At 38.4% G+C, this 20,677-nt stretch overlaps 1 protein-coding gene and 1 non-coding gene across 3 annotated transcripts in view; both read left to right on the top strand.

Moving 5' to 3' along the window:
- Positions 1-16,998, top strand: part of PLCB1 (phospholipase C beta 1) — a 757,711-nt gene extending 740,713 nt beyond the window's left edge. For both annotated transcript variants that reach the window (XM_032295662.1, XM_032295663.1), the window contains one exon: positions 13,706-16,998. In XM_032295662.1, coding sequence (XP_032151553.1) covers positions 13,706-13,933 — 228 coding nt within the window. In that variant the 3' untranslated portion in view covers positions 13,934-16,998. The remainder of the gene's footprint in view (positions 1-13,705) is intronic.
- Positions 16,999-19,984: 2,986 nt separating this feature from the next.
- On the top strand, positions 19,985-20,088 carry LOC116563050. The gene has a single exon (XR_004274191.1). It is a non-coding gene; the product is annotated as a small nucleolar RNA U13 (small nucleolar RNA).
- Positions 20,089-20,677: the final 589 nt, after the last annotated feature.

The raw sequence follows: 20,677 nt of genomic DNA, 5'->3' as shown, positions 1-20,677 counted from the left end.
CCCCCCGCTTTGTTCTTTTTGCTTAGAATTGACTTGGCTATGCGGGCTCTCTTTTGGTTCCATATGAAGTTTAAGGTGGTTTTTTCCAGTTCTGCAAAGAAGGTCATTGGTAGCTTGATGGGGATAGCATTGAATCTGTAAATTACTTTGGGCAGTATGGCCATTTTCACGATATTGATTCTTCCTAACCATGAACATGGAATGTTTCTCCATCTGTTTGTGTCCTCTCTTATTTCGTTGAGCAGTGGCTTGTAGTTCTCCTTGAAGAGGTCCTTTACATTCCTTGTTAGTTGTATTCCTAGGTATTTTATTCTCTTTGTGGCAATTGTGAATGGAAGTTTGTTCTTGATTTGGCTCTCTTTAAGTCTGTTATTGGTGTATAGGAATGCATGTGATTTTTGCACATTGATTTTGTATCCTGAGACTTTGCTGAACTTGCTTATCAGTTTCAGGAGGTTTGGGGCTGAGACGATGGGGTCTTCTAGATATACAATCATGTCGTCTGCAAATAGAGACAATTTGACTTCCTCCTTTCCTATTTGAATGCCCTTTATTTCTTTTTCTTGTCTGATTGCTCTGGCTAGAACTTCTAATACGGTATTGAATAGCAGTGGTGAGAGTGGGCATCCTTGTCTGGTGCCACATTTCAAGGGGAATGCTTCCAGTTTTTGCCCATTCAGTATGATATTGGCTGTTGCTTTGTCATAAATAGCTTTTATTATTTTGAGATACGTTCCATTGATACCTAGCTTATTGAGTGTTTTTAGCATAAAGGGCTGCTGAATTTTGTCAAAGGCCTTCTCTACATCAATTGAGATAATCATGTGGTTTTTGTCTTTGGTTCTGTTTATGTGGCGAATTACGTTTATAGACTTGCGTATGTTGAACCAGCCTTGCATCCCCGGGATGAAGCCTACTTGATCATGGTGGATAAGCTTTTTGATGTGCTGTTGCAATCGGCTTGTCAGTATTTTATTGAAGATTTTTGCATCTATGTTCATCATGGATATTGGCCTGAAGTTTTCTTTTCTTGTTGAGTCTCTGCCGGGTTTTGGAATCAGGATGATGTTGGTGTCGTAAAATGATTTGGGAAGAATTCCCTCTTTTTGTATTGTTTGGAATAGTTTCAGAAGAAATGGTACCAGCTCCTCTTTGTATGTCTGGTAGAATTCAGCTGTGAACCCATCTGGACCTGGGCTTTTTTTGGGTGGTAAGCTCTTAATTGCTGCCTCAACTTCAGACCTTGTTATGGGTCTGTTCAGGGTTTCGGCTTCTTCCTGGTTTAGGCTTGGGAGGAGGCAAGTGTCCAGGAATTTATCCATTTCTTCCAGGTTTATTAGTTTGTGTGCATAGAGTTGTTTGTAATAATCTCTGATGATGGTTTGAATTTCTGTGGAATCTGTGGTGATATCCCCTTTATCGTTTTTTATTGCATCAATTTGGTTATTCTCTCTTTTCTTTTTTATTAATCTGGCTAGTGGTCTGTCTATTTTGTTGATCTTTTCAAAAAAGCAGCTCCTGGATTTATTGATTTTTTGAAGGGTTTTTTGTGTCTCTATCTCCTTCAGTTCTGCTCTGATCTTAGCTATTTCTTGTCTTCTGCTAGACTTTGAGGTTTTTTGATCTTGCTCCTCTAGCTCTTTCAATTTTGATGATAGGGTGTCAATTTTTGATCTCTCCTTGCTTCTCATGTGGGCACTTATTGCTATATATTTTCCTCTAGAGACTGCTTTAAATGTGTCCCAGAGATTCCGGTATGTTGTGTCTTCATTCTCATTGGTTTTGAAGAACATCTTTATTTCTGCCTTCATTTCATTGTTTATCCAGTCAACATTCAGGAGCAGGTTGTTCAGTTTCCATGAAGCTGTGCGGTTCTGAGTTAGTTTTTGAATTCTGAGTTCTAACTTGATTGCACTGTGGTCTGAGAGACTGTTTGTTAGGATTTCCGTTCTTTTGCATTTGCTGAGGAGTGAATTACTCCCAATTATGTGGTCAATTTTAGAGTAGGTGTGATGTGGTGCTGAGAAGAATGTATATTCTGTGGATTTGGGGTGGAGAGTTCTGTAAATGTCTATTAGGTTTGCTTGGTCCAGGTCTGAGTTCAAGTCCTGGATATCCTTGTTAATTTTCTGTCTGGTTGATCTGTCTAATGTTGACAATGGGGTGTTAAAGTCTCCCACTATTATTGTGTGGGAGTCTAAGTCTCTTTGTAAGTCATTAAGAACTTGCCTTATGTATCTGGGTGCTCCTGTATTGGGTGCGTATATATTTAGGATCGTTAGCTCTTCTTGTTGCATTGATCCTTTTACCATTATATAATGTCCCTCTTTGTCTCTTATGATCTTTGTTGCTTTAAAGTCTAATTTATCAGAGATGAGAATTGCAACTCCTGCTTTTTTTTGCTCTCCATTTGCTTGGTAAATCTTCCTCCATCCCTTTATTTTGAGCCTTTGTGTATCCTTGCATGTGAGATGGGTTTCCTGGATACAGCACACTGATGGGTTTTGTCTTTTTATCCAATTTGCCAGTCTGTGTCTTTTGATTGGGGCATTTAGTCCATTTACATTTAGGGTTAATATTGTTATGTGTGAATTTGATACTGGCATTTTGGTGCTAGCTGGGTGTTTTGCCCTTTAGTTGAGCTGGTACTTGTTGTTCCTTTATATGTGTAGAGCCTCTTTCAGGAGCTCTTGTAAAGCTGGCCTGGTGGTGACGAAATCTCTGAGTACTTGCATGTTCCCAAAGGATTTTATTTTTCCTTCACTTATGAAGCTTAGTTTGGCTGGATAGGAGATTCTGGGTTGAAAATTCTTTTCTTTAAGGATGTTGAATATTGGCCCCCATTCTCTTCTGGCTTGTAGGGTTTCTGCTGAGAGATCTGCTGTGAGTCTGATGGGCTTCCCTTTATGGGTAACCCGACCTTTCTCTCTGGCTGCCCTTAGTATTTTCTCCTTCATTTCGACCCTGGTGAATCTGACGATGATGTGCCTTGGGGTTGCTCTTCTTGAAGAATATCTTTGTGGTGTTCTCTGTATTTCCTGGACTTGAATGTTTGCCTGCCTTCCTAGGTTGGGGAAGTTTTCCTGGATAATATCCTGAAGAGTATTTTCCAGCTTGGATTCATTCTCTTCGTCGCATTCAGGTACACCTATCAGACGTAGATTAGGTCTTTTCACATAGTCCCACATTTCTTGGAGACTTTGTTCATTCCTTTTTACCCTTTTTTCTCCAGTCTTGCCTTCCCATTTTATTTCATTGAGTTGATCTTCGACCTCTGATATCCTTTCTTCTGCTTGGTCCATTCGGCTGTTGATACTTGTGCATGCTTCACGAAGTTCTCGTGTTGCGTTTTTCAGTTCCATCAATTCACTTATATTCCTTTCTATTTTGTCCATTCTTGTTAGCATTTCGTCCAATCTTTTTTCAAGGTTCTTAGTTTCTTTGCATTTGGTTAGAACATGTTATTTAAGTTCACAGAAGTTTCTTACTACCCACCTTCTGAAGTCTGATTCTGTCATTTCATCACACTCGTTCTCCATCCAACCTTGTTCCCTTGCTGGTGAGGAGTTGTGATCCCTTTTAGGAGGAGAGGTGTTCTGGTTTCGGGTGTTTTCATCCTTTTTGTGCTGGTTTCTTCCCATCTTTAAGGATTTATCCACCTGTCGACTTTGTAGTTGCTGGTTTTCAGATTGGGTCTCAAATCTTTCAGATTGACATTCTGTTTGTTGATGATGAGGTTATTTCTGTTTCTTGATTTTCCTTCTTCTTACAGTCTGGCCCCTCTGCTGTAGGTCTGCTGAGGTTCACTCCAGGCCCTGCTTGCCTGGGGTTCACCTGCAGCAGCTGCTGAACAGCAAGGGTTGTTACCAGTTTTCTTCTTCTGCTATCTTTGTCCCAGACGGATACCCGCCTAGTGTCAATCTGATCTCTCTTTTATGAGGTGTCTTTTTGGATATATAGGGGTCAGGGAGCTGCTTGAGGAGACGGTCTCTTCTTTATAGGAGCTCAAATGGTGAACTGTGAGCTCTGTTGTTGTTCATTCAGAGCTGCTGGGCAGGTACTTTTAGGTCTGCTGCAGCAGAACTCATAAACTGCTTTTTGTTCCCAGGTGCTCTGTCCCAGGGATTTAGGGCTTTATTTATGAGTTTCCGTTATGCTGCCACCTTCTATTTTTTTTTTTTCTCCTTCAGACCTGCCGAGCCCAGCAAGGAGGCAGCCTAGTCACTGCCGGCCTATAGCAGCTTTGCTGAGCTGCTGTGGGCTCCGCCCCGCTGCTGAGTGAACTTCCCTGCAGTCCTGTTTATATGGGTGTAGTTAGAACTGCTTTGGTGATGGTGGCCCGCCTCTGTTGGGGCGGAGTCTCTGCTGTGGCGGGTTGCCTTGGCAATGGCGGGCTGCCTCAGCAATGGCGGGTTGCCTTGGCAACGGCGGGCTGCCTCGGTAATGGCGGACGCCCCTCCCCCACAGAGCTGGACCGTCCGGGGTTCAGCTGCGCTTGCTGTGAAACTCTCAATCCAGAGTTTCTGGTTGCTGTTCTCTTGTGGGGGTGGGACCAGCCGAGCCTGATCGCCGGGCTCCCTGCCTCAGAGCCTTTTTTAAGTTGGTGTTCCAGTCGCCTGTTGAAGAGGCGCCAGGGTCTGTCTGTTTGCCCCTGCAGCCACTCACCGCGCTGGCTTAAACAGCGGCACTGAGGTTTGTGGTCCTTTTTTTTTTTTGCCCTGGAATCTACTGTCCTGGTTCTCTGCTCAGTCCCCTTTTTGAACCAGCATATGGGCGACTTCCCGTGGCTCCAATCGCCAACCAAAAGGGCCCCCGGACCAGTGTATTTTGTACGGAGAACCGCAGCTCCGGGGCGCCAACAAAGCAGCCGCGCGGGGCAAAGCAGCGGCGCTGGCCGGCACAGCCGCGCTGGCCGAAACAGCCGTGCTGGCAACTGTGGAGCACCTCCGCCCGGGAATTTCCTAGCCTGTGGGCAATAAAAGCGCGGCGTCCACTCACCCTCTGCACTTTCACTGGGAGCTGCAATCCTGAGCTGTTCCTAAACGGCCATCTTGGATCGTCCTCTTCCCTAATCTTTAACAGTAAATTCCAAAATATTCTGAGCAAGAGAATTCCAGTACCATTATTATCATTCCTGCCTCTCAAAGGTTAGGAGATATATTTTAAAAGTGTTAAAAGACTATAATACATTAAATTTTAAATATATATGGCATGTATTTTACATTTCAAAATTGCTGAGATTAAATTTCAAATGTTCTCACCACAAAAAATAAGTATTTGAGGTGACAAATATGTTAGTTAGCTTTATTTAATTACTCTATGCTGTATTTATAAATCATGGCATCACTTTGTACTACATAAAAACATTCAATTATAAATTATCAATTGCATTTATATATCTGTGTATGTACACACACATATGCACACACATACAACATATGCTCCCAGAGAGGAAAAAACAATCATAATTGAAAATGTCTAATGAGAAAACAAACTGAAACAAGTGATCCTATGTGTATATTCAAGGTAACATAACCATACAAAGAATACAATTACTCTGCGTGAATTATAGCAGAGTAATATAATTGTGCATCCTTAGTGGGATGTATGTGATAAATAAAAAGAACTTCAAAAAAGTCTGAAGCTTTATTTGCTTATTGATAGGTCATATTGAAACTATTTCTGTATATATTAATATAAAGCAAATAAATAAATATGCTAATGTTATCAGAAAGCAAACTTTTTAGGAGATGTATGCTTCAGTATTTACGGGTGAAGTGTCATGGTGTCTGAAACATTTTCAAATGACTCAACAAAAAATGTAGAGATAGACAATACATAATGCATATGTGGCAAAACATTGAAATTAAGGTGGTTTTCACAGGCTGGTTTTGTTTTATTTTTTGGTTGTTTTGCCTGTACAAACAATGTAAAACAATGCTATTTTTCTGTACAAAAATAAATATTCTAGTGTATTCATTCTTATATGTTGGTGGGTTTGTTTCTATAGGCCAAATTCCCAAAAGTGGAGTTGCTGGGTTACAAGCTTCTGTTTTCCTACTTATAAATATTGCCCAATGTTTCAAAGTATCAATTTCTCAGAATGTTAGTGCTTATTTAAAGGGGGAGAAATTTCTTTTATATTTAATTAATTAAATTAAATGTAATCAATACAATTAAATGTCCCTTGAAAAGGTGTGTCATTGTATTTCTCTGATTGCTAATGAGATGCTTTCATCTATGTTTCAAATATATAGCTATATGTATTTATTTTCCTATCAATTGCTCTATTTATGCTCATTTTTTCAGAAAAATGGATTATTTTCATCTAGATAAAGGTATCTATATTTTTCTTTCTTACCTTTTTCTGTCTTCAGAAGGTCTCTGTACCCCATGATTATACAATTATTCACAATTATACAATTATACTTTTGGCACATTCTCCTAGACAACAGCAAATAACAATCCTAAGATTGTTATTGGGTTTATATTTTATATTAAGATCGTTCACACACTTCATTGGGCAAAATGACCTGAGTTGGACTGGAATTCCAAAACCTTGCAAATATCTATCTACACATTCTCCAGTGGCATTTTTTTTTAAAGTTTTATCAATTCTTCTTTGTTATTCCACTGTAGCTTATTGTTCTCTGGTTTCAATTTGTTTCCTTAGAAAATTGGTTTGATTGTCTCTGATTCATAACTCAGTAACCTGTCTTATTTAATATTTATGCCATATTTATGTTATACTGGGTTTTGTTTGTCTGTTTTCTGATTGTAAGCTAACCTTCATGAGTAACTTTGCTTGCTTCTTGGTCTCCACTTATGTTTATGTATCTAAAAGCTTTCCTTAACTAAATCAACTCTGCCTTTTTTAAAGACAGATTAAAAGAATGTCAGAGGGAGGAAAGCATCCCAAGTACAAAAATCTTTGATAACATAGGCAGAATTGAATACATTTGAATTTAACTGTATTGCCTTTTCCCGCTTAACTACCCAGAGTTTACAAAAATGACTAGTGAGCAATGTCTTTTGAAAACCCAGTTAACTGAGAAATTTAGAATTTGAGGCTGATTCATCAAATTGAAGAACTTGGCCTATAATAAAACAAACTGACAACAGTCTTCTTTATTGATATCTGAGCATATAATAATAACTCATCTTAAACTTAGAGGTTAAATTCAATCATATTCTTTCCTCTTTCTTGTTCATTTTCCAAAAAGAGATCTTATGAACTTAAGATCAAACAAACTCATGCTTGACAATGTTATGCTACAAAAACTCCAATGCATAGCCTACAAAATCACTTTTGTCTTGAAAATCTATCTGTCCTGTGGTGATTTTTTTTTCCCAAGAATATGCTTTGAGGCCACAGCAAGGAAGCATGGGGCTAGCTGAGTTAGCTTATGAGTATTTTATGGGGCCAGGACACATATGAGATGCCTTTCTGTTCCCCTCACGCAAAGTTATGGCCATAATACTGCTGCCTAACAACCTACCACAAAAATCAGTAGCAAAACAATAAGCATTTGCTGAATTGATGAGTCTATGAACTGGTTCTGGTCTGGACCAGTCTCACCTGATCTCACTAGACTTGTTCATACCTGTGGTTAGCTGGTGGTCAGCTAGGAGTGAGCTGGTTTAGAATAGCTTCACTTGTCAACTGAAGTGATGGAAAGGGTATAATAACTGGGCCATGTGTCTCCTCTTCCAGCAAGCTAGGCTGAGCTTGTTCACATGATGGCTGAGTAAACTTCTAACTGTGAGGGCAGAAGCACACAAGGACTTGTGAGGTCTGGACTCAGAACAGCATATTATACTTTTGGCACATTCTCCTAGACAGAAGCAAATAACAAGGCCTCCCCAGATTCAAGAAGATGAGAAATATACTCTATTCTTTGTTGGGATGAGCTGCAATGTCACACCACAAAGGTTGTGATTACAAGGAGGCGAGAATTACTGCCATGTGCACAACCAATCTACCATTCCCACCTAACACTCTGTTTCACTTGCATAGAACAGAAATTCAACACATATTAGAGTACAAAACCCAGAATGTGGCAATTAGATAGGATGATGCTGAACCCCAGAACAGAGGCAATCAAGAGGAAGCCCTGGTGATCTGTGGAGGACCATCTAAGCCTAGGATTGTGGGGAAGGAAAATTAGGAGGGATCTAAACTGGAATTCCATAGTTGGACCTAACTTCTGGAGTCCCCTGGTTAAAGCCAAATTTTTTTTTATTGCATTTTAGGTCTTGGGGTACATGTGAAGAACATGCAAGATTGTTGCATAGGTACACACATGGCAGTGTGATTTGCTGCGTGCCTCCCCATCACCTATATCTGGCGTTTTTCCCCATGCCATTTCTCCCCAACTCCCCACCTCCTGCTGTCCCTCCTCTATTTCCCCCCAACAGACCCCAGTGCGTGATGCTCCCCTCCCTGTGTCCATGTGTTCTTATTGTTCAACACCCATCTATGAGTGAGAACATGTGGTGTTTGATTTTCTGTTCTTGCGTCAGTTTGCTGAGAATGATGGTTTCCAGGTTCATCCATATCCCTACAAAGGACACGAACTCATCGTTCTTTATGGCTGCATAGTATTCCATGGTGTATATGTGCCACATTTTTCCTGTCCAGTCTATCATCGATGGGCATTTGGGTTGGTTCCAGGTCTTTACTATTGTAAACAGTGCTGCAATAACCATTTGTGTGCATGTGTCCTTATAGTAGAATGATTTATAATCTTTTGGATATATACCCAGTAATGGGATTGCTGGGTCAAATGGAATTTCTATTTCTAGGTCCTTGAAGAATTGCCACACTGTCTTCCACAGTGGTTGAACTAGTTTGCACTCCCACCAACACTGTAAAAGTGTTCCTATTTCTCCACATCCTCTCCAGCATCTGTTGTCTCCCGATTTTTTAATGATCGCCATTCTAACTGACATGAGATGGTATCTCAATGTAGTTTTGATTTGCATTTCTCTGATGACCATTGATGATGAGCATTTTTTCATATGTTTGTTGGCCTCATGCATGTCTTCTTTTGTAAAGTGTCTGTTCATATCCTATGCCCACTTTTGAATGGGTTTATTTGTTTTTTTCTTGTAAATCTGTTTTAGTTCTTTGTAGATTCTGGATAATTAGCCTTTTGTCAGATGGGTAGATTGCAAAAATTTTTTCCCATTCTGTTGGTTGCCAATTCACTCTAATGATAGTTTCTTTTGCTGTGCAGAAGCTGTGGAGTTTGATTAGGTCCCGTTTGTCTATTTTGGCTTTTGTTGCCAATGCTTTTGGTGTTTTGGTCATGAAGTCCTTGCCTACACCTATGTCCAGAATGGTTTTGCCTAGGTTTTCTTAAAGCCAAATTTAAATCTGCTAGGGTAAAGTTTATAAATTCTCCATGAGCCCAGTGGGGCTCATGAATGTGATTTTAATTGATTGCCAACAATAAACACTCAGGCTCTTACATAAAGATGTAGATTTCTGACTTCAATTGAAAAACCAAACTCTGAAAAGCATCAGCTAGAACTGAGTTGTTGGTATGCCCTTTAGACAGAGCCTGCCATCTCTAGCTCTTCAGAACCCCCACGATTCCTACTTTCTGGCACACAGCCTGCTTCTCTTATTTTCATGACTTGCCTGGTCCCTGTAAACATCTGAGTTTGCAACCCTTGGGCTAGAATAGCTCTAGACCACTTATGGATAGGGCTTTGTTGGAATAGAGCCAGAATCACCCCATATACTTTATATATATATATATATATATATATATATATATTTTTTTTTTTAACAACGAACAAGTATTTAGTTTATAAGAAGAAAAAGCAAAAGGTCTAAATTGGAATGTAATAAATACAATTTTGAAATTAATTAATTAATAATGGCTTTATAAAAAGAGTGAAATATATGGCATTTAATATAAGTCATGAGGCAGTGACTTAGTTTAGAATATATAATACTACTGTCCCATGATAAAAGTTTACTAAAGTTGTAACTTAGCCACAACTGGGTCAATTATTATAAATTATTTTTAAAAATTATTAAAATTAAATTACTAAAATTTAAGTTCTTCTTAGAATTAAATTATTAAAAATGTTCAAAAGCATTGGTTTAGGTATTTGACATTTTCTCATGTTTTACTTCTTTTTTTTAATAAAAAATAGCACTTCTCAAGCACTATGGGGTCTTGTCCACCAAGAAGCATTAACCTAAGAGAAATTGTCTATTGGTCAGGTACCATATATCCATAGCTGAAGGTTCCCCAGTCCAACCTATAAAAGAACAGCAATCTGTTGTTTTCTTAAAACAGGGTCACTTGCTTGTCTCCCTTCCCTATCTTCCTTGAAAACACATGTGTTACTGAATTAAAATTGAGGTGAATTGATGATGAGGTCTGAATGGTAGTAAATGGAAGCTGTCAAACACCAGGCTAAGATTTCACTCGTGCAATAGAGTGTGACACTGTAAAAGCTCCACTTCCTTCTAAATTGTTGGAACAGCAGGGAAAGAACTGGCAATTGTGTTCTGTTTGCTGCTCCAGTGTCTCATATGTGCCGACATGGAGAGTAGGGCCCTGTTGAAGGTGCTCCGTCACAGCCATGTGAGTCCAGGGCCCTGAGTGCTCCCCACAGTGTGTTTCTTCCTCAGCTTATAAGAACGTATACGCTAACAAATAGATTTAAAAATACTCCACATTTTATATCTGGGGAGAATAGTTGACTTTCAATACTCAGCCTAAGCCATTTTTACCAGATACCATATTTATTTTTATTTTTTATTTTCTATATTTTCTTTTTCTTTGATATTTAAAGAATTTTTATAGATTTTTTAAACTCTCAACTTTTATTTTAGATTCAGAAGGTACATGTACAGGCTTGTTACATGAGTATATTGCGTGATGCTGAGGTTTGGGATACAAATCATCCTGTCACACAGATAATGAACATAGTACCCAGCATTTAGTTTTTCAAGCTTTGTCCCCGACTCCCTCTCCACACTCTGTTAGTCCCTAGTGTCCATCATTGCCATATTTATGTCCATGAGTACACAATCTTTAGCTCCCACCTATAAATAAGAATGTGTGGTATTTGGTTTTCTGTTCCTACATTAATTTGCTCAGGATAATGGCCTCCAGCTGCATCCATGTTGCTGCAAAGGACATGATTTCATTCTTTTTTATGGCTGCCTAGTATTCCATGTTATATACATACCATATTTTCTTTATCCAGTCTACCACTGATGGGCACCTAGGTTGATTTCATGTCTTTGCCATTGTGAATAATGCTATGATAAACATACAAGTGCATGTCACACACCTTTTGATGCAAAAAAAATAACAAGTCATTTGAACTAGGTCCATAATCCATTATCTGAGATTCTTGGGGCCCGTTGTTCTTCAGAATTCTTAAATTTTCTGATTTTAGAAAGGCAATGTGGTGCATATGCCATGAGCATAACACTCCAGGGAGACCTGAGTCATCCTCAAAATCAAGCAAATGAATATGTCTGCAGTTAACTGCACAAATAGTCATATGATGCGGTGATATACGAAATTATACACATTTCATGTGTCATCATCCCAACATCAGTTCACGTCAATGAGTTTACACAAATTTGCAAGGAAAGAAAAGAAAGAAAACTTCTGGATTTCAAAACATTGGGATAGATAAGGTTTTACTTAATATAAATTAAATAATTTAGTATTGGCAAAATTTATCTGGCATGGAAGCAACAGTGAAAGGAGTTGAACTAAAGAGGAAGCTGCTGACACTCTCTAGAAAGAGGCTAAGACTCAGAAAGACAGATGCCTTGGGGACCGGCTTCACCCTGGCATTCCAGAAATCAGAACAAGCCCCAGAAGTTACCCTGAAAGATGGAGGATGCACAGCCAGGATCAAGACAAAAAGTAGAACTGGAGGCCGGGCGCGGTGGCTCAAGCCTGTAATCCCAGCACTTTGGGAGGCCAAGGCGGGTGGATCTCAAGGTCAAGAGATCGAGACCATCCTGGTCAACATGGTGAAACCCCGTCTCTACTAAAAATACAAAAACATTAGCTGGACATGGTGGCGCGTGCCTGTAATCCCAGCTACTGAGGAGGTTGAGGCAGGAGAATTGCCTGAACCCAGGAGGCGAAGGTTGCGGTGAGCCAAGATCGCGCCATTGCACTCCAGCCTGGGTAACAAGAGTGAAACTCCATCTAAACAAACAAACAAACAAAAAATGTAGAACTGGGGTCTAAGGGCAGAACCCAGACAGGGAGCTGTCAGAGTGGCCAAAGCAGATCAACCACCTTGGCATCCCCCAAGAGCTGCTGAGAAATGCAGGAGCTCGGGCCCCACACAGGCCTCCTGAGTCAGACGGAATCAAGATCAAAATTCCAGATGATTTGTGTGCACCTTAAAGCTTGAAAAGCAGGAGGAAAAAAATCCAGGTTTTAAGGCCATATCTTAAAAGTTGCCTCAAAGCTAATAAGGGTGTGTGGGGCAAGTATTTAGCCTTGCATGGTGTTTCAAGGATTATGCTCCCTGGTTACCAATTGATAAGCAGAGAGAATTTTATTTAAAATTCAAGGTTTTCGCTTGGGCTCAGCACAGCGCAGCTGCCTAGCAGACAACTCTCCCTGCTGCCCACCTTCTCTCCCCATCTACCAGAGAATCGCAGCTTTTGTACTATTTTATGACTGAGACATCCACGTAAGTCTCCATTTAAAGAAAGAGTTCCAAGGACTTTAAACCATCTGAAAATTCTCCAGGGCATAAAATAGACACATTAAATGACAGTTTAAAGGGTAGCTAAAATAGTTTACAAGGCAAATAAAAATTAGAATGAAAAATGAACCAAAATAAAGAGGTGGTGAAAGAAGTCAAAATAAGACTAAAGCTGCACATCCCAAAGCCCACGCCACACTCCTCTGTCTACTCAGCTTCTTGGTTAGCTTCCCCTAGCCAGGGTCATGGCTGACCTTGACACGCTTACCCATCAATGGTTCTCAACCCCTAAATGTAAGAATTTTAGATCAAGATCATTTTATATTATTTCTGACACCTTTTTCTCTTTTACTTTTTTCTTTTCTTTTTTTTTTTTTTTTAAGACAGAGTCTCACTCTGTCACCCAGACTGAAGTGCAGTGGTGCAGTCTCGGCTCACTGCAACCCCTGCCTCCCGGGTTCAAGGGATTCTCCTGCCTCAGCCTCCTGAGCAGCTGGAATTACACGTACCTGCCACCATGCCCAGCTAATTTTTCTGTTTAGTAGAGACAGGGTTTCACCATGTTGGCCAGGCTGGTCTTGAATTCCTGACCTCAAGCAATCCACCTGCCTCACCCTTCCAAAGTGCTGGGATTACAGGCGTGAGCCACCATGCCCTGCCTCTGACACCGTTTTTCAAAAGACCTGTGTGTGTGTGTGTGTGTGTGTGTGTGTGTGTGTGTTCGCACGCGCATTTGTAGATACCATTATTCATCTTATTCCAAGTCTTTAGCCTTATTGTGCCACACATAACTTGAACTTGACTTTCAGCTACAGACAAATGATGTGTCCAGCTACACTTTGTTACATCTCCTCTATAGGTGACCAGTGAATGATATTTTAACTTCATGTATTCATCGCCCCCTTTGTACATCTCTTTCAGAGAGTTTCTATGGGGGCGGGTATAGAAACATAAACAACTTCAAGTCATCTCCTTGCTTGATGTCTCCCAGCTGCAGGTGGAGCTGGAGCAAGAATACCAAGACAAATTCAAAAGATTGCCCCTTGAGATTTTGGAATTCGTGCAGGAAGCCATGAAAGGGAAGATCAGTGAAGACAGCAATCATGGTTCTGCCCCTCCCTCCCTGTCCTCAGACCCTGGAAAAGTGAACCACAAGACTCCCTCCAGTGAGGAGCTGGGAGGAGACATCCCAGGAAAAGAATTTGATACTCCTCTGTGAATGCTCCTGCCAGGCCTTCAGAAATTTGCATGGCCACTCCAGTGTCATCAGACTCTCTCTTACTACAAAAATCACTGCCCAGGACCATCTACCCAAGAAGCATCCCTTAGCCTAAAATCCACACCAAAGGGAGAGTTCCAGAGGAATCCTTGCAGAAGTCCCATGCCCAGGCTCCATGTGTCACTTGGAAACCTCTGCAGGTCTACTAGTGAAGAATGCATGTACGTGAGATTTTTGTTTTCTTTCTAGTAGTAAATTCAAAGCAAGCAACTTGCTGGCTCCATGGAACTTTTAATGAAGGACGGTGTCTTCTTTGAAGAAAATTGAGCTCATGTTTTTATTCAAAGCTCTGGTGTAAAGTATTTCAAAGTCATAGAAATAGTTTGAGAAATGCATAGCATTATTTAACACTATTGAACAGCTGACTTTGAGCATTTTTTTAACTGCCCCTCAACTACCATTATCTTCAAGTCAACGTGCATATTACATTATTTCATCCTTTGCTTTGCAAGCACTGGTGGCTTGCATTTTGCTAATTTATTTATCACAGAGCCATCAATGTATTTGTTGCTGACATGGTTTTATTAGATACTGTAGTGATTCAAATAAGTTTGTTTTCTATTTGGAAAAAAAAAATCACTTGATTGTATCCTTATCCAGTGAAGCCATCCCAAGACTTAGCAATATGGATTGTACATTTTGGCTGCATGAGCAAGTGGGCCACACATTTCCAGCCAGTGTGCTGTCAGAATTGATTATTTGCACTCAAAGTCTGGGTATTCATTGGTTGTTCGCCTGAAATGATCAAATAACTAGAAATGGTCTGTTGAATAAAAATAGTTGAGCTGATATATGTTAACCAGATATTCAATCAGAGTGAACAGGTTCCAGTGGTTATTTTGCTGTTTGACATTTCTTATGGTTCATTTATTTTTAATATAGAGAGGAAGATTGAATATTTATCTAGAGACTACAAAGACCCACATGTAAATGATAGGTATTATCTCCATGTATATATGCACCCACTTAGTCATGTAAGTGCATATACACATACACACACATGGGTGTAGATATGTGTTTATTAATTGACAGTGACCCAGATCTCTTCCACAAGACTTAAAACCAAATTCAGGGATAAATGGATAGAGAAGAAAAGGGTCAAACATCTAGATTACATGGATTGAGGTTAAGTTATATGGAGATGCTAAGAAATAATTGATGAAGCCATTGATGCAAACTGATGTAGATTTAGAACTTAGAATATAAATTCAATTTATATTTTGCAAGATCAAAAATTAGATGTTAATTATCAGATTTTAAGCTTGTTTTAATGGTCAAAAAATTAGGACAGAAATATGGACATTTATTAGTACCTTCCATAATTTTTAAGACTGACACATTTCTATTTTATTCTAACATAAAAAAAAAATCTTTCATTATATATTTACTAAGTACATTTAACTCACTTAACTGTGTCTCTGTAAGTTCCTATTTTAGGTGGCATAAGAGAAACAAGTTATGTCAAGGCAAAACTGATCAAAAGTATAATTGAAAGTTCTGAAAAAAGAAAGAATAATAATATATAGAAAAATGTAACTTAGAGAGTAACACAATGAACACTGAATTTAAAGCCCAGAAGCCAGATGCTTACAGTTTTATTTTACTTTAAAATAAACCTGTCTGATTGTAGCTTAACGAAATATCTTAAAATGCAAAAACCAGTTGTGTCCTGAAAACTGTGTTTCAAGAATTTAATATTTTTATGAAAATTATTTTGTTTAACTTTAAGCAATAACTAGAGATCACAATTAAATTTTAATCAAAATGAAGGCTTAGTTCAAACATAAGAAAACAGTGTTTAATTTAAAAAAAATCTAGTAAGATGCAAGGGGAAAAATCGCATCCTCTTTGGAAATGATGATATTTTGATCTGAAGGGTTTGGGGTGTTAATTAGACACTTAATAAAACTTAACTTCCACTGAAAAAGAAGTCTTTTGTAAATCGTTCTACTTTTTGCACTTTGAAAGAAAGGCATTAATCATAAAGAAGCAAGAATGGTCAAAATTGAATGCTGCATTTTTATAAACAAAATTACAGACTGTCTGAAATTGCAGAAGAATGAACTAACAATAGCATTCATAACCAAACACAATGGTGATTATTACAGAACATTGTATCACATTTTAGTCCAGAGATAGACTAAGGTTGAATAACCTTGACTTACACAAAACTGTTTTGGTAGTTGGATTTCATTATCTTAGTGAATTTAGTCATTTTACAATATGTTTATATTTGGCCATTTACTGTAATCACATTTTTATATCTGTACAATGACACTTTTTGCAGTTGTGGGGTAGTGTGTAACACTGTCCATCTTGCATCATTGAAACTACTACAGTGATACTATCATTTAATAATATTAATATTACTTGAAATAGGCTAAGATAAAGAAAAGGGGTCTGTATGATGTGCAGTTTTGTGCCTTTATGTATTTGCCTTGTTCTTTGTTGAATGTGTGAAATTCTGTACTGTGGTTTTCCCTATAATAGAGAGTAGAGCTATGTATTAAATTAGACTGTGTCTCTCTGATACCTTTACACTACTGAGACTAGCATGGTTTTGGCCATGTAAACCAATTTTCAAAGTTCTAATGACATGCCATGTGTTTTTGGTTTTTTACATTTCATTTTAAAATTTCAGTATCACCATACATTAATTAATACTCCTATAGTAGATAAGCAGTCATTAAGTAATTCCAAAAGAAAGGGCCATTGCTTGCATTACTTTGAATTTAATGTTGCGCTTGTGCACTGTATTAATATTGTTTGTGATGGATTGGACATTGTGACTCTTGCCTTTTAAGAAGAAACAAATGATAGGACAAAGTGTTTGAAGCTCTTAAAATGTACATATTTTGGTTCTTCTATCTCAAATTATTTAAAATGCATAATTCACATTTTTGTAATAATTCTATGCAATTTTGTGGCATGATGTTTCTTCCACTTGTAATTTTATGTGCTTTCATCATAAATCCAAAGGAAACAATAAAAATTTCTTAACACAACTCAGTTGTTATTTTCTGGTGTCAGAGCCAACCTGCTTTTGACAGGCAAAGTGGTGGGAGGGGGCATAATGCCAGTCTTTAGGGCCATTGTGCCCGCCCTGACAGGGCACATCTGTGCCTGTAAAGGATATTGGGATGCTGCAATGTGTGTGCCAGAGGACACAGTTGTCATTGCTGTCATTCCACCACCCTCCATCCACGGAGCAGCATTACACTTGCTGTTGTTTCCATAATGGAGATCCTCTCTCCCTTTCTCTCTTCCTTCCTTCCTCCCTGTCTCCCTTGACCAAAGTTAAGGAAAGCAAAACAGTCAAAGGTTTTTTGACAAATAGCTGCAATGACAAGAATTGACAGAGCACTTGATGCAAATTTTATTATAAAACGGATTTTAAAAGCGTTTACACTATTGATGGAATAAGAAATGTGTGTGTGAGTTTTATGTGAATGTTCCAGAGCCACCCCAAATGCAGTGTATGAGTTACTTATTTCTGTGTATAAATGATTCTAAAATCTAGGGGCTTAACAAAATCAGAATTATCTCTTATCTCATAGCTTTTCAAAAACAAATATGTGGCACCTAGTTGGTATATATATTATATATATATTTATAGGGTACATGAGAGAGAGATTTTGATACAGGTATAAAATGTGTAATAATCACATTAGGGTAAATGGGGTATCTATCACCTCAAGCATTATTCTTTTTTGTGTCAGAAACAATTCAATTATACTCTTTATTTTTAAATCCACAATAAATTATTGTTGACTGTAGTCACCCTGTCATGCTATCAAACACTAGATATTATTCATTCTAACTATATTTCTGTTTGTATTAATATCCTCACTCCCTCGTTTCCCCAACTACCCTTTCGAGGCTCTGGGAACCATCCTTCTACTCTCTGTGAGTTCAGTTATTTTAATTTTTATATCCCACGAATAAGTGAGGACATACGAAGTTTGTCTTTCTGTGCCTGGTTTATTTCATTTAATATAATGAGCTCCAATCTCATCTATGTTGTTGCAAATACAGGATCTCATTTTTTTTTATACTTTAAGTTCTGGGGTGCATGTGCAGATTTGTTACATGGGTATACATGTGCCGTGGTGGTTTGCTGCATCCATCACCCCGTCATCTACATTAGGTATTTCTCTTAATGCTATCCCTCCCCTAGGCCCCTGACCCTCAATAGGCCCCAGTGTGTGATGTTCCTCTCCCTGTGTCCATGTATTCTCGTTGTTCAACATCCACTTATGAATGAGAACATGTGGTGTCTGGTTTTCTGTTCTTGTGTCAGTTTGCTGAGAATGATGGTTTCCAGCTTTATCCATGTCCCCACAAAGGACATGAACTCATCCTTTTTTTATGGTTGCATAGTATTCCATGATGATGTATATGTGCCACGTTTTCTTTATCCAGTCTATCATTGATGGGTATTTGCTTGGTTCCAAGTCTTTTCTATTGCAAACAGTGCCACAATAAACATATGTATGCATGTGTCTTTATAATAGAATGATTTATAATCCTTTGGATATATACCTAGTAATGAGATTGCTCGGTCAAATGGTATTTCTAGTTCTAGATCCTTGAGGAATTACCACAATATCTTCCACAATGGTTGAACTAATTTACATTCCCACCAACAGTGTAAAAGTCTTCCTATTTTCCACATCCTCTCCACCATCTGTTGTCTCCTGATTTTTTAATGATTGCCATTCTAACTGGCATGAGGTGGTATCTCAATGTGGTTTTGATTTGCATTTCTCTAATGGCCAGTGATGATGAGCTTTTTTTCATGTTTGTTGACTGCATAAATATCTTCTTTTGAGAAGTGTCTGTTCACATCCTTTGCCCACTTTTTGATGGGATTGGTTTTTTTCTTGTAAATTTGTTCAAATTCTTTGTATATTCTGGATATTAGCCCTTTGTCAGATGGATAGATTGCAAAAACTTTTTTCCCATTCTGTTGGTTGCTGGTTCACTCTAATTATAGTTCGTTTTGCTGCACAGAAGCTCTTTAGTTTAATTAGATCCCATTTGTCTATTTTGGCTTTTGTTGCCATTGCTTTTAGTATTTTAGTCATGAAGTCCTGCCCATGCCTATGACCTGAATAGTATTGCCTAGGTTTTCTTCTAGGGTTTTTATGATGTTTTTCTTCTAGGGTTTTTATGATGTTAGGTGTTATGTTTAAATTGTTAATCCATCTGGAGTTAATTTTTGTATAATGTGTAAGGAAGGGATCCAGTTTCGACTTTCTGCAGATGGCTAGCCAGTTTTACCATCACCATTTATTAAATAGGGAATTCTTCCCCACTGCTTGTTTTTGTCAGGTTTGTCAAAGATCAGATGGTTGTAGATGTGTTGTGTTGCTTCTGAGGCCTCTGTTCTGTTCTATTTGTCTATATCTCAGTTTTGGTACCAGTACCATGCTGTTTCAATTACTGTAGCCTTGTAGTATAGTTTGAAGTCACCACCGACCCCACAGAAATACAAACTACCATCAGAGAATAGTATAAACACCTCTAGGCAAATAAACAAGTAAATCTAGAAGAAATAGATAAATTCCTGGACATTTACAAACTCCCAAGACTAAACCAGGAAGAAGTCGAGTCCCTGAATAGATCAATATCTCATTTTTTAATGGTTGAATAGTACTCCATTGTGTATATGTTACATTTTCTTTTTTCATTCATCTGTTGATGGATACTTAGTTTACTTTCAAATCTTGGCTGTGGTGAACAGTGCTGCAACAAACATGATAGTGCACGTATCTATTCAATATACTAACTTCTTTTCTTGAGTATATGCCTAGAAATGGGATTGCTGGATCATATGGTAGCTCTATTTTTAGTTTTCTGATGAATCTCCAAATTGCTCCATAGTGCTTGCACTAATTTACATTCCCACCAATAGTGTACAAGGCCTTCCTTTTCTCCTCATTCTCACCAGCATTTATTTTTGCCTGTCTTTACGATAAAAGCCATCTGATCCTTTTGTAGTTCATGAGCATGATGATTGGATGTTCACATGCTTGTGTGAGATGTGCCACCCTTGAACCTTGTTACAACATTGGCACATTACCCATCTGACCTGGAAAAAAAAAAAGCCATCTTAAATAAGATGAAATCTCATTGTAGCTTGATTTGCATTTCTCTGAAAATCAATGATGTTGAGTATATTTTCATATACCTGTTTGGCTTTTGTATGTCATCTTTTGAAAAAATGTCTACTCAAATATTTTGTTAATTTTTAAATTAGATTTTTTTTTCTATAGAGTTGTTTGAGCTACTTATATATTCTGGTTATTAATCCCTTGTGAGATGGAAAGTTTTAAAATGTTTCCTCCCACTCTGTGGATTGTCTCTTCGCTTTGCTGTTTCCTTTTCTGTGGAGAAGCTTTTTAACCTGCTTGATCCCATTTGTCTTTTTTTGCCTCAGTTGCCTGCACTTTCAGGGTATTATTTAAGAAATCTTTTTTCCACTCCAATCTCCTAGAGAGTTTCCCCAATATTTTCTCTTAGTAGTTTCATAGTTTCAGGTCTTAGATGTAAGTGTTTAGTCCATTTTCATTTGATGTTCATATATGGTGAGAGACACAGGTCAAGTTTTATTCTTCTGCTTATGGATATCCAGTTTTCCCAGCACCATTTATTGAACAGACTGTCCTTTCTCTAAGGGGT

This window comes from Sapajus apella, unplaced genomic scaffold (genome assembly GCF_009761245.1).
Source record: "Sapajus apella isolate SASKATOON/1434 unplaced genomic scaffold, GSC_monkey_1.0 scaffold33, whole genome shotgun sequence".
In the NCBI taxonomy this organism is placed as follows: domain Eukaryota; kingdom Metazoa; phylum Chordata; class Mammalia; order Primates; family Cebidae; genus Sapajus; species Sapajus apella.
This window is presented reverse-complemented; position numbering and strand designations above follow the sequence as displayed.